The sequence below is a fragment of the Vombatus ursinus genome, unplaced genomic scaffold, assembly GCF_900497805.2.
Source record: "Vombatus ursinus unplaced genomic scaffold, bare-nosed wombat genome assembly UNPS02014830.1, whole genome shotgun sequence".
Lineage (NCBI taxonomy): Eukaryota > Metazoa > Chordata > Mammalia > Diprotodontia > Vombatidae > Vombatus > Vombatus ursinus.
The window spans coordinates 29,026,864-29,039,785 of NW_020954608.1; the positions used below are offsets into that span (position 1 = coordinate 29,026,864).

General features: G+C 34.8%; 1 protein-coding gene across 3 annotated transcripts in view; it reads right to left on the reverse strand.

The window, feature by feature from the left end:
• Nucleotides 1-12,922, reverse strand: part of OPTN (optineurin) — a 54,204-nt gene that overhangs the window by 13,306 nt on the left and 27,976 nt on the right. For all 3 annotated transcript variants that reach the window (XM_027838782.1, XM_027838781.1, XM_027838780.1), the window contains exons 9-11: nucleotides 11,917-12,066; nucleotides 11,427-11,520; nucleotides 10,356-10,514 (exon numbers count right to left, since the gene is read on the reverse strand). In XM_027838782.1, the coding sequence (XP_027694583.1) occupies nucleotides 10,356-10,514; nucleotides 11,427-11,520; nucleotides 11,917-12,066 (403 nt within the window). The remainder of the gene's footprint in view (nucleotides 1-10,355; nucleotides 10,515-11,426; nucleotides 11,521-11,916; nucleotides 12,067-12,922) is intronic.

The window sequence follows — 12,922 nt, forward strand, 5'->3', positions numbered from 1 at the left end:
CACATATAAATGCAAATACATCTTTATCTTTTATAGACTATTAATACCATGAAATTATATTTGAAGAAAGGATTAAAAATTAGGTAAGACTAGATAATATAATCCTAAAGCATTTTTGGGTCAAAAAACAATAGAAAATTTCATCAAAGAAAATGAGATAACATGCTAAAACTTTTAGTATACAGTCAAAGCAGTCCCAAGGGGAAAAATGTGTATCTAACACATACATTCCCAAATATATAATGTGTATTGTACTTCCCTCCCCCCCCAAGTAGTCACTGTATTTCATTGGAAAACATTGATTTATATTTTTCTTCACAACCTGAACTGAACATAGTACTGCCCATTAAAAAAAAACAACAACAAAACAGAACAAAAAATAAAACCACTTGCCAAATAGCCATAGTCTCATCCTACCTTGCTTGTCCCACCATGGTGGCCCTTGGCTGGTGGGGGAAGGGGATATGGGGGATGGGAGGCAGACAAGAATGGATTTGATCCACCTGGGAAGTGGGGGGAAACAAGGAGGAGAAAGAGAAACAAGAAAGAAAAGGAGGGGGAAAAGATGATGTCTGTGCATGGCTCCTTCCTTATTTCAAATGTTAAATTAAGAAAGAAACTGTTGTTGGTAAGGAGGGCTTGCTGCTCATACTATCCAGTTGAGAAAGTTGAGAGCAGGCACACTGGAGATAGGGGTATGGAGGGGAAGCAAGGAGTAGAGGATAATAGCAGAGACATAGCACAGATATAAAAAAGCCTAAGGTATAACAAACATATTTGGCAGAAGAGGGTAGCCGAAATGGCCCCAATGAAGTCTTCTGCATTTTTCTTATTGCAGGTATGATCAATCATGGTAGTTGGGTTGTTTACCTCTGACCCATTCCCCTAACCTATATATGGATTTTACCTGGAAAAAAAAAAATCATACAGACTTCAGCACATTGCCAAGCGACCATCAACACATTCACAAATTTCAATACTGGAGCAGAAGAGGGAGGGCAACAGGTAGCAGATGTTTAAAGAACAGCTCAAGAGATTGCTTTAGGAATAAAAATATGGATGTTTACAATTTATGTTGTTATTCAGTTGTTTTAGTCCTGTCCAACTCTTTGTGATCCCATTTGGGGTTTTCTTGGCAAAGATACTGGAAAGGTTTGCATTTCCTTCTTCACTTCATTTTACAGATAAGGAACTGAGGTGAACAGGGTTAATTGACTTGCCCAGGGTTACACAACTTTGTAAGTGTCTGAGGCCAGATCTGAACTCAGGAAGATAAGTCTTCCTGACTTCAGGTCCAGCACTCTATCCACTTAGCTTTCCCTTTACAATGCCAAGCGAACAAGGATTTCTCTTTCTCCTTTTCCATAGGCTAAGCCAATTAAAAATTGTTTAGAAATATACGTTATGTAATTTTTATTTAAAAAAAAACACCAACAACCCAGTGAACTGGGTGTGCCACTAAACAAAAAAAACAAAAAACAAAACAAAAACTAGAAAATCAACAAATTAAAAAAAAAAACTAACTACCAAAATAGAAATTCTGAAAACCAAAGAAGAGATGAACAAAACTGGAAGTTAAAAAAAGATGCAATGACAATTTAAAACTAGAAGCTGTTTAAGATAAAACAATTTTAAAAACTATTAGCTAGGGGGCAGCTAGGTGGCGCAGTGGATACAGCACCAGTCCAGAGTCAGGAGGACCTGAGTTCAAATTTGGCCTCAGACACATGATACTCACTAGCTGTGTGACCCTAGGCAAGTCACTTAACCCCAAATGGCTCACAAAAAAAAAAAAAGAAAAAAAGAAAAAAAAATCAAAATCAAAACAAACAAAAAAACCAAAAGAACAAAACTATTAGCTGGTCTGATTTTTTTTAAAGAAGGAAAATCAAATCCCAGCATCAAGTATTTAAAAAATTATTCACAACAAATGAAAAATAAAGGAAATTATTAGAAACAATATTGTCAGATCTACGCTAAGATGGTGGAGTACAAACAGCAACCCAGCTGAATTCACCCAATGTTTCCCTCCAAACAACTTTAAAACAATACCCCAAATCAAATTTTGGGGCAGTAGAGCCAACAAAAGTTTGGGGTGAGATGTTTTTCTATCCTAAGACAACTTAGGAGTTTGACAGGAGAAGTCTGTAACACCAGGGTGTAGGCCTGTCAAGTTCCCGTACACTGTAGCAGCACCAGTGGCAGGCCTTAGAGGTAGTGGCAGCAGCAGCAGCTTCAGGAGCTCTCAGATCACAGATGGTAAGGGGGTTGGAAAACTGGTCAGAAAGAGATTACAGGCAACCCTTTGCAGGTATTGGGTGCAGCTGGTACTGACTAGCAACTTTATTGCCCATAAGCAGTTCTGGGTCACAGCTCCAGGGTGAAGAGGAGCACTTGTGGTCAGTCAGGGCAGCAGAGGCCCTGGTCTCAGTTTAAAGGCAGAGAAGAGCACTAGCACTTGTAACTGTGGGAGATTTGATGACTTGGTCACAGTTCTAGGGCCAAGAGGAACACTCACACTTGTGGATGTAAGGGGAGCCAGGGCCTTCCTGGGTAAAGACCAGAACAGAGACTGGGAGAGCAGTGAGCACACCTCTCCCTAGATCACAACACTTTGGAAGTACTGAAAATTTGCAAACCCCTGAACTAGCTCCGAAAATAGCAGCAGAAAAAGCCTGAAGCTTGGGACAAGGCCTCCCTACCCTAGGGTGAGCAGAGTCCAACCTTAACATAAATTTCAAAGTCAAGAAACAGGCTGGAAAAATGAGCAAACAGCAAAAAATAAATAAATAAAAATAAATAAATGAATGAAAGGACTTGACCATAAAAAGCTAAGAAGGTGGCAGGGAAGACCAAGACACAAACTCAGAAGAAGATAATAATGTGAGAAGAGCTACAAGCAAAGCCTCAAAGAAAAATGCTGATTGGACCCAAACCCAACAAGAATTCCTGGAAGAGTTAAAGAGAGCAATAAGAGTAGTAGAGAAAAAATTGAGGAAAGAAATGAGAGTGATGCAAGAAAATTATGAAGAGAATTAATGTCTTGGTAAAAGAGACACAAAAAATACTGAAGAAAATAACACCTTGAAAAACAAAATTGGCCTAATGGTAAAAGAGGCACAAAAATTCAGTAGAATAAAGAATTGGCCAAATAGATTTGTTGTTGTTCAGTCATGTCTGACTCTTTGTGACCCCATTTGAGATTTTCTTGGCAACAATACTAGAGTAGTTTGCCATTTCCTTCTCTAGCTCATTTTACAGATGAGGAACCTAAGGCAAACAGAGTAAGGTAACTTGCCCAGGGTCTTATAGCTAGCGTCTGAGGCTAAATTTGAATTCATATCTTCCTGGCTACTGTGCCACTTACCTGCCCCATGGCCAAATACAAAAAAGAGGTACAAAAGCTCACTGAAGAAAATAATCCCTTAAAAATTATAATTGGGCAAGTCAAAGCAAATGACTTCATGAAACATCAAGAAGCAATAAAAACAAAGTCAAAAAATGAAAAAAATGTGAACTATCTCATTGGAAAAACAACTGGCCTGGAAAAAAGATCAAGGAGAGATCATTTAAGAATTGTTGGACTACCTGAAAGCCATGGCAGGGAAAAAAAAAAAGAAAAGAGCCTTGCTATCATCTTTCAAGAAATCATCAAGGAAAATTGCCCTGATATCTTAGTCCTTAGGGCAAACTAGAAATGGAAAGAATCCACCAATCATTCCCTGAAAGAGATCCTAAAATGAAAATTCCCAGGAATATTATAGCCAAGTTCCAGAGTTCTGGAACTCAAGGTCAAGGAAAAAAATATTGCAAGCAGCCAAAAAAGAAACAATTAAAATATCATGGAGCCACAGTTAAGATCACACAAGATTTAGCAGCTTCCACATTAAAGGAGCAGAGGGCTTGGAATATGATATTCTAGAAGCCAAAGGAGCAAGGATTACAACCAAGAATAACCTACTCAGCAAAACTGAGTATAAGCCCTCAGGGGGGAAAATGGATATTTAATGAAATAGATGACTTTCAGACATTCCTGATGAAAAGACCAGACCTGAATAGAAAATCTGACATGCAAACACGTGACTCAAAAGAAGTAAAAAAAGGTAAATATCAAGAAGAAATCATAAGAGACAACATGTTTAAACTGTTTACATTTCTATATGAGAAAATGATACTTGATAACTTCTAAGAACTTTATTATGACATTATTTTATTATGTTATATATCAATTTTAATAATAAATAGTATAAGAAATAATAAATATTCTGTTTATTTTATTTTTTATTAGGGGTTTACATAGACAGAGGGCATGAATGTGAGTTGATTATGTTGGGATACTTTTCAAAAAAAAATGAGAGAGTGAGAATGTGAGAAGGAAAAGTAGAATGGGGAGATTTTTCTTACATGAAAAGGGCATGCAAGAAAGAGCTTTTACGTGGAAGAGGAAATGGGGGTGGGGTGGGCAATACTTGAATCTTTCTCTCATTGGAATTGGTTCAAAAAGGAAATATATATATATCATATATATTACATATATATGATATATATATCATATATATTACACATATATGATATATATATATATACACACACTTAGTTGGGTATAGAATTCTATGTGACTCAACAGGAAAGGAGGAGGAGAAGAGGATAAGCTATATGGGGGGGGTGATAAAAGGAAGGGTGGATTAAGGGAAGCAGTGGCAGAAGCACAACAGACTTCTGTGGAGGGACAGGATAAAAAGAGAGAAGGGTCAATGGAAGTAAATGGAATCGAGAGAAATACACAGTTAGGAATCATAACCATGAATGTGACTGGGATGAGCTCACCTATAAAACAGAAGTAGCTAGTAGAATGAATTAGAAACAGAATCCAAAAATATGTTTTTACAAGAGACACACCTGAAACAGAAAGAGACTTACACAGAGCCGCTGTAGTGCATAGAGGGCTGCAGCACGTCATTGCCAGGCCTGGCACAAGGTCCTGCCACCAGCCCTGGGGAGTTGTATTTGTGTAATATGAATTTATGTAAAGTGAGAACTATCTGTATGCCCAAATTGCTATGAAACTGTGTATACTCTTTGACCCAGCAATACCACTAATGTACCCCAAAGAGATCAAAGGAAAAGGAAAAGGGCCTATTTATACAAAAATATTTACATTGGCTCTTTTTTTGGTGATTAAAAAATTGGAAATTGAGGGATTGCTCAGGAGTTGGGGAATGGCTGAACAAGTTGCAACATAATGATTATGATGGAGTACTACTGTGCTATAAAAAATGACAAGTGGTGTGGTTTCAGGAAAAACAAGGGAAGATCTATATGAACTGATTCAACAGGAAGTGAGAAGAACCAAGAGATCATTGTGTACAGTAACAGCAATGTTGTAATGATGATCAACTGTGAAAGATATGGCTACTCTTATTGATATAATGATCCAAGACAATTCCATAGGACTCGTGATGAAAACTTGCTATCCAGCTCCAGAGAGAGAATTGATGAACTCTGAGTTTAAACTGAAGTATAACTTTTTAGCTTTCTTTATTTTTTTGTTGCTTTTTTTTTGCAATATGGCTAATATAGAAATGTTTTGTATGACTTTACATGTATGACTAATATCATTTTGCTTGTCTTCTCAGTCGGTGGAGGATAGGTGAGAGGGAGCAAATTTGGAACTCAAAATTTTAAAAGAATGCTAAAAATAAATATTTAAAAAAGAAACTATTATCCATTTATATGCTAACAGTAGTGATAACTTAAATGAAATGGGGGACTAATTATAATAATATGCAATATCTAGATTAAGAGAACCAGAAATAGAGGATTTTAAAAAATCCAGTCCTAGAAAAAGAAACTGAATAAGCAATAAATGAACTCTAAAGAAAAAGTATATGGATTTACCAGTGAATTCTATCAAATATTAAAATAATTATTTATGAATTACAAAAACTATTAACCAAGATAGAAAGAGGATTATTCTAAGTTCCTTCTATGACACATATTTGGTCTTGATTCCAAATCCAGGGAGAGACAAATCAGAGAAAGAAAATTAAAGACCATTATCCTTAATGAAATGGCTGCAAAAATTTTCGTTAAATTATTAGCAAAGAGTCTACAGTAATACATCAAAAAGATTGTACATTAATAACTGATAGGATTTATACCAGAAATGCAGACTTGGTTCAGTATTAGAAAAACTATAAACATATTATATTATTATTCTATATTAAGAGTCTATATTAATAAAATTAAATCACATCATTATATTAAGTAGAGAAACAGTTTCTGACAAAATACACTAGAATACATGTAAACAAACGGGCATTTTCTTAACATGGTAAATAGTATCAAAAGAAAAATCTAGTATTATATATAAGAGGGATAAACTAGAGGCTTTTCCAATATCGTCAGGAGCAAAGCAAAGATGTCCATTATTGCCAGCATTATTTAATATAATGCTAGGAATGCTAGCAATAGAGGCAATAAGAAAAAATTCGAGGAAATAAACAGAAGCAAAGAGAAAAAAATTATCACTTTAACAAAACAGCAGTATATTAAATAAAATCCTAACAAATCATCAGCCTTTCTATAAAATGCCAGCAAAACCCAGCAGGAAAAGATAGAAAGAAATTTTATTCAAAATAATAACAATGTAAAAAAATATTTAGGAGCCTACCCACCAATGAATATACAGGAAGTATATGAATACAAGTACAAAATATTCTTTACCGAAATACAGACCTAAATAATTGGAAAAATATAAACTACACTTTAGTTAGACCATGCCAATACAATAAAAATGACACGAGTACTTAAATTTACTTATTCGCTGCCATACCAATCAAACTGCCAAAGGATTACTTTATAGATATAGAAAAAAATAACAAAATATATCAAGAGGACTAAAAAGTAAAGCATTTCAAGGGAAATAAGGAAAAAAGTAAGACAGGAGGGAGCCTCACAGTACCAGATCTCTACACTAAGAAACTACTTGGTACTGATTTTAAAAAAAATAGAGAATCATCCATGGAATAGAAGCACAGTGTTTGATAAACCCAAAACTCAAACTACCAGGGTAAAGACTCATTATTTGACAAAAACTGCTGAGAAATTGGAAAGCAGTCTGACAGAAATTAGGTTTAGACAAAGACCTAATACCACATATCATAATAAACCTCAAATGGTTAAATGATCTAAAAAGGTTAAATCATAAACAAATTAGAGAATCAAGGAAGAAAATATCTTTTGCACCTATGGATAGAGAAAGAGTCCATGACAAAGAAGAAAGATGATCAAAAAAGATAAAATTAACAATTTTGATATAAAATTAAAACGTTTTTGCACAAACCAATATAGTTAAAATTAGAAGGGAAGGAGTTAATTGGCCAAAAAAAAAGATCTTTGTAGCAAGCTTCTCTATCTAATTTATATAAGAAACTGTTTCAAATATATGACAGCCACTTCCCACTAGGTAAATGGTCAAAGGATGAGAACAGGCAGTTCATAAGAGATTCTTTATCATACTACTTGGAGCAGTTCTTTCAAAACCTTTCTTCTCAGGCCTTTTACACCATTCTCCTCCTTTCCTATCACAGCAAGGGATTTTATTTATTTTGCTGAAGAAACTGAAGCTACCTACCATGAGCCTCTTCTGTCCTCTTACTTTATACTTTGAAATCATTTACTATACCTTGTTCCCCTTCATCCTCCTCCTCCTCACCCCCCACTATGCTTGTCTATGATGAAGCTCTAGTATAAAACCAATATTTGTGTCCTTGCCCCCATTCCCTCATTTCTGTTTTCCTCCCTTCCCAATCCCATACATAACTTTAATTTTTTTTTTTCTGGCTACTTCCCTGATATCTCTATCCCCAGATCTCCTCAAGCCCTGTGAGTCCTTCTGTCGACTATGCCATCTCTTTTCAAGATATTAGCCTATTATCTCTTTGCTTTTTCACTATCAAATTCCTAGAAAGAGCTTCTACTTCCTCACTTTTCATTCACTTCTGAACCTCTTAAAATCCAGGTTCTGATCTCATGGCTTGAACAAAGTGATGTGAAATGTTAGATCTTATAGTTTCTTCTCTGCTCTCATCCTACTTCATCTCTTTGAGTTTAAGACACTGACAACTTCCCCCACTCAAAGCAGTGAAGTACTTGGAATATATATTACAGAAGGCAAAGAATATGGGCTTCCTACCAAGAATGCAAAACTGAGTGTAACACTGTAGGGGGGAAAATTGATCATTAATGAAACAGAGATCTTCCAAACATTCCTGATTAAAAGACCAGAACTGCATAGAAACTTTGAAGTGCAAATGCAGGAGTGAAGAGAAACATAAAAAAAGTAATCAAGAATGAACAATAATAAAGGATTTATATTCAAATATAGGGAGATGATACTTCTGTCCCCTCAAAATTATCATCATTGGGTGTGATAAAGGGAATCCAATTAAACAAGGCCTGAGAATGGTTCTGTTATATGTTGATGATCTTAAGAAAAAAATGGAAAGAAGGGAAGAAGAATCCACTGGAGGGAGGGGGAAGAGAAAAAAGGTTAGGGAAAATTATCTCACATAATTAAAGGTATACAAGTAGACATACAAATAAGGAGATAGGGTGGAAGGGACTGGTTGATATTTGAACCTCACTTTCATTTGAACTGGCCAAAAGAAGTAAGAACACATAAATTGGGTATAGAAATACATTTCAGTCAACAAGGAAATAGGAGGGAAAGGGGAAAAGATAAGGAAGGAGAATTTGAGGGAGGGTATTTTAAGGGAAGGATTAATTCTAAGCAAAAAAAAACCTAAGGATGCACAAAACTATTTATAGCTCTTTGAGGTGGCAAAGAATGGGAATATGAGAGGATGTTTATAAACTGGGGAATGGCTGAATAAATTATGGTATGTGATGGAATACTTTTGTGATTGTCTTTAATCAGCATCATGACCACACACAACTCCAGAAAACTAATGATGAAATATGCTATCCACCTCTTGATATAGAAGAGAAGGACTCAATACAGAATGAGACAAATTTTTTTTGGATATGACCAATGTAGAAATTTGTTTTGATTGACTATATGTGTTTGTAATGGGTTATATTTTTCTTGTGTTCTCAGTTGGGAGAGAGGGGTGGGATGGGAGAATGAGAAGGCAGATTTTGGCCAACTAAAATAAATGAAATATTCAAAAAGAAAAAAGGAGGAAAAAAAGAAAATATATGAAACAAGGCTGATGTGTCTAAAAGAATGTCAATAAGATGAAGCTCTTAAAATTCTAGATTGTATGAAGACATGAAATACAAAATACAAAAATTGAATAATATAAAATTTCACTTGGATTTTCAATACTTAAGCAGTATATCTATACTAATCACCTTGTATTTTACCAATAATCAGATATCAAGTGGCCTTTACTTTTTTCTTATCCTTTTCACAAGGAAAAGGATAATAAATCATGATCTGTTGCTAACTATGAAGTTATGATATAGAATGTAACTTTCCCCCTTAATTAATATTAAAAGAAAATTTCTAAAATAATAAAGTAGAATGGTCTAATGGTCTAAACATATGAGGACAGTAAAATGTAGTCAATAATGTGAAGAATGCCCTTACAGAGACTTTGCAATTTGCCACCTATCACTTATAACTGATAGTCTTTTAGGCAACTGTTGCCTGCCACAGAATTTTACCTCACCATGATGTTATGATTGCCAAAGCTGAAGCCAGACCTGGGAGTTTAAACCATGCTAAAAAACACACCTTTAAAAAACTTCTGGTTACAATTCCCTTTCTATAGCATGTTCTTACTAATGGGATCAAAGAGGTCTAGTGAAGACCTTTAGCTTCAGCAGTAAATGATCACCTATCCCAACAGGTTGCAAAAAGGCCTAATTCTGATAATATATTTGTTTTCCTGGGGATTCCCAGGTTAATTGTATAATAGTGTACCCCTGATTGGATATGCTTTTTTTAGATATTAAGTTTTTTTATTATTATTGAGCACAGGAATCATAAACAGAATAATCCATATTCTAACACACTGAAAAGTTAAGGACTCTTTTCAATATTGCTGTGTGCTAAGGGAACAATAAAAGGCCAGGGAGAAATAGTCTGTCACCACAGAAATACATCATCTTTGCCTCTCTTTAGTAATATATGGAGAGAAATCATTCCAGTTAAGTTTTAAAGACTGAAAATATGGATATTTGATTTTAAAGTACATTTATGACAGACATATGAAAGTACCATATATTACTAATTACTGCTAATGTTATTATGGTTTTACTTCACAATGAAATAAACGTTCGTTTAAGTGATGCTTAATTTACCAAGTGTAAAGTATTATCTGTACCTGAGCCCGGAGGACAGCCATGGTCTCCAGGTCTTCCTCTTGCTTAGCAATAGTCTGCTTCATCTCATCCATTTGCAATTGCTTGGAAGCCAGGGCTCTCTCCGCTAAATCAAGTTTTTCATTTAGTTCCTTCACCACTGACCTGTCAACTTTTTCTGTCTGTTATAAAAGATTCATTGAAGGGAAAATGTTGAAACTGTAAAGTACCTTTTAGTCAAATAACAAACAAAATATATATATGGACAAATTATTGGTTTCCAGTTATTCTGTCTCTTAATAGCAAGGGTTGCCAACTTTTCTTTCACAGTGTCTTAGAAATACCAGTGAATACCAATTTAGGACCCTTGGTTTCCTGGTAGGATTTAATACTTAATCTCAGGCTAAAAAAGATAAACAAAACCAAATCACAACAGCTAAATCCCTTTAAGTTGACTGAGGATGTAACTGATTCATATTATTTTAAAATGTAATTTCTTTGTGTAATCAGGAGGAAAGGAAAGGAATATACTATTTATGTTAAAAGGTGACAAGTACAAGTGAAAGGGCATTTCAAAAAATAAACTTTAACTCTACTGGGCTAATGAGAATCACTAAAATTATAATTTGGTGAGAATGACAACAAAAAAATTAAAATTTTCTGAAATTAAAGTTGTCATAATCTAAACCACTATAACAGGCATTTGCTTAGTTAAAGTACTATATCAATTTGGGCAATCAACCAAGGTCAGTTTCTGTATAGATAAAAAGTACTTCTAATTCCAGCCAACTCTCTCACTGTGCATAATATTGATCACAAGAGGCCTATCACAAATGTCATAAACATTAAAATATCATCAAGAATAGATCAGAAGTGTCATTTTTGTACACAATAGCATATTACATACATATGAAACAGATGACAAACAACAATACTAAGTCACTAAAAATTATAAACTTAAAATTACTTTTGATGCAAAACTTAGATTTCTTTGCTGTGGTTCTAACAACTGAGCTATTTGACATGCACAAGCAACACAGAAAATTATATTCCTTTCTACTCTCTGTGTAATTAAACTTTTTTTCTTTAAATACCTCTTTTCTTTTTAGTTCTTCAATTGTTTTCAGTGCATTGCTATGTTCAAGAAGAAGCTTTTTGTGTGTAGTCTGTAAAATGGCAAATTTGGACCTATTTCAACAAATAAAAGAATTAATTGGAAGCCTGGAAAAGAATCAGTGATTTTATTACATTCTCTCCTCCTTCCCCCCTAAATAGGCAAAATGCCTCCCCTGTGATATAAATGCACATTAGTGTTTCTCTCCTCCTTTCTCCCTCAACTTCTTAACTACCAGGAAAAATAGCTCCACCCAGCAAATTAAGGTGTAGGGCTCAATTCTTCCTCCACTCTACCCCAGTGGTTCTTTCCTAATGAACAATACTACCCCATCAGAAGAGTTCCCTGTTTCTCAAGTACAGTAGTTAAAAGAGGAACTTGTACACACTCATCATTCCCCAAATTCCACTCTATTACAAAGGAGTTTATTGTTCCATTTTTATCAGTGCTTTCATTTATGCCAGACTCACTTTTCATCATCTGTTTTGGCTTGTTCCATTTTTATTTCTGACTGCATACTCTCCACTTGTAGCTCCAACTTTTTGTTGATATATACTAATTCTTGCTTTTCATCCAACTCTGATGGGGTTGCAGAATTTTTCCTTTCAAGAGCCTGACACCTGAAAAGGGCAGGGCAGAGATTTAACTGGAATGGAGATGATTCTTTCACTTCTAAGCCACCCAGGTCAGAATGGAACCCAATTTGTCACCATATATAAATATCATTCAAACTTTTGACATGTGACTTTAACACATTTAAAATTCTAAGCTTATATAGGAAATGTAAAGCATGTCATATATATGTAATGTATAGGGATTTATTTAGTTGTTTAGAAAACAAAATGCCAGTTCCCATTTGCCTTCTTATTAGTCAAAGGTTTATTTGCTAACTCACTCTGCCACTATCAAAAGAAGATTGCACAGTTAGTACCACATGAAATACACTAACACACTTTAAACTTTCAGTCATTTTCAGAAGATAGGTTAGTTATTTTTAAACAATTTTCAAAAACCACAGTAGTTATCAGTAAGAAGATGCTCCTCCTATAGTGGTTTGGACTTGGCAATACTGTTCCTGTTCTTGTAAGTTACATACCTATAATTAAAAGGTTATGACTACAACTAAATAAATCCCTTTGTAGAGACAATCATATAGTTATCTGCAAGTGTAGGGAAAATGAAAAAGCACCTTGGTTCTCCAAATATGTACTGGTAACCTTGAGAATATCAGTATCTGGAGCTGTTATTTGAATACTACTTCGGTTTGTCTGGAAGATGACTTAACAAGTCCAACAGCCTATGTGCTGTTAAAACATGTGCAAACTTCTCTAGTCCAAGAAGAACATACAAAGTGCAATCAGCTTTAACACTAGCTAGTGCTCTATGCAGAAGAACAAGAAGATGCACTTAAAAAGAAATAAAGGCATTTTAAATTTCTCACACCACTCGTTAGCCTTATTAATTGATCCATAATGA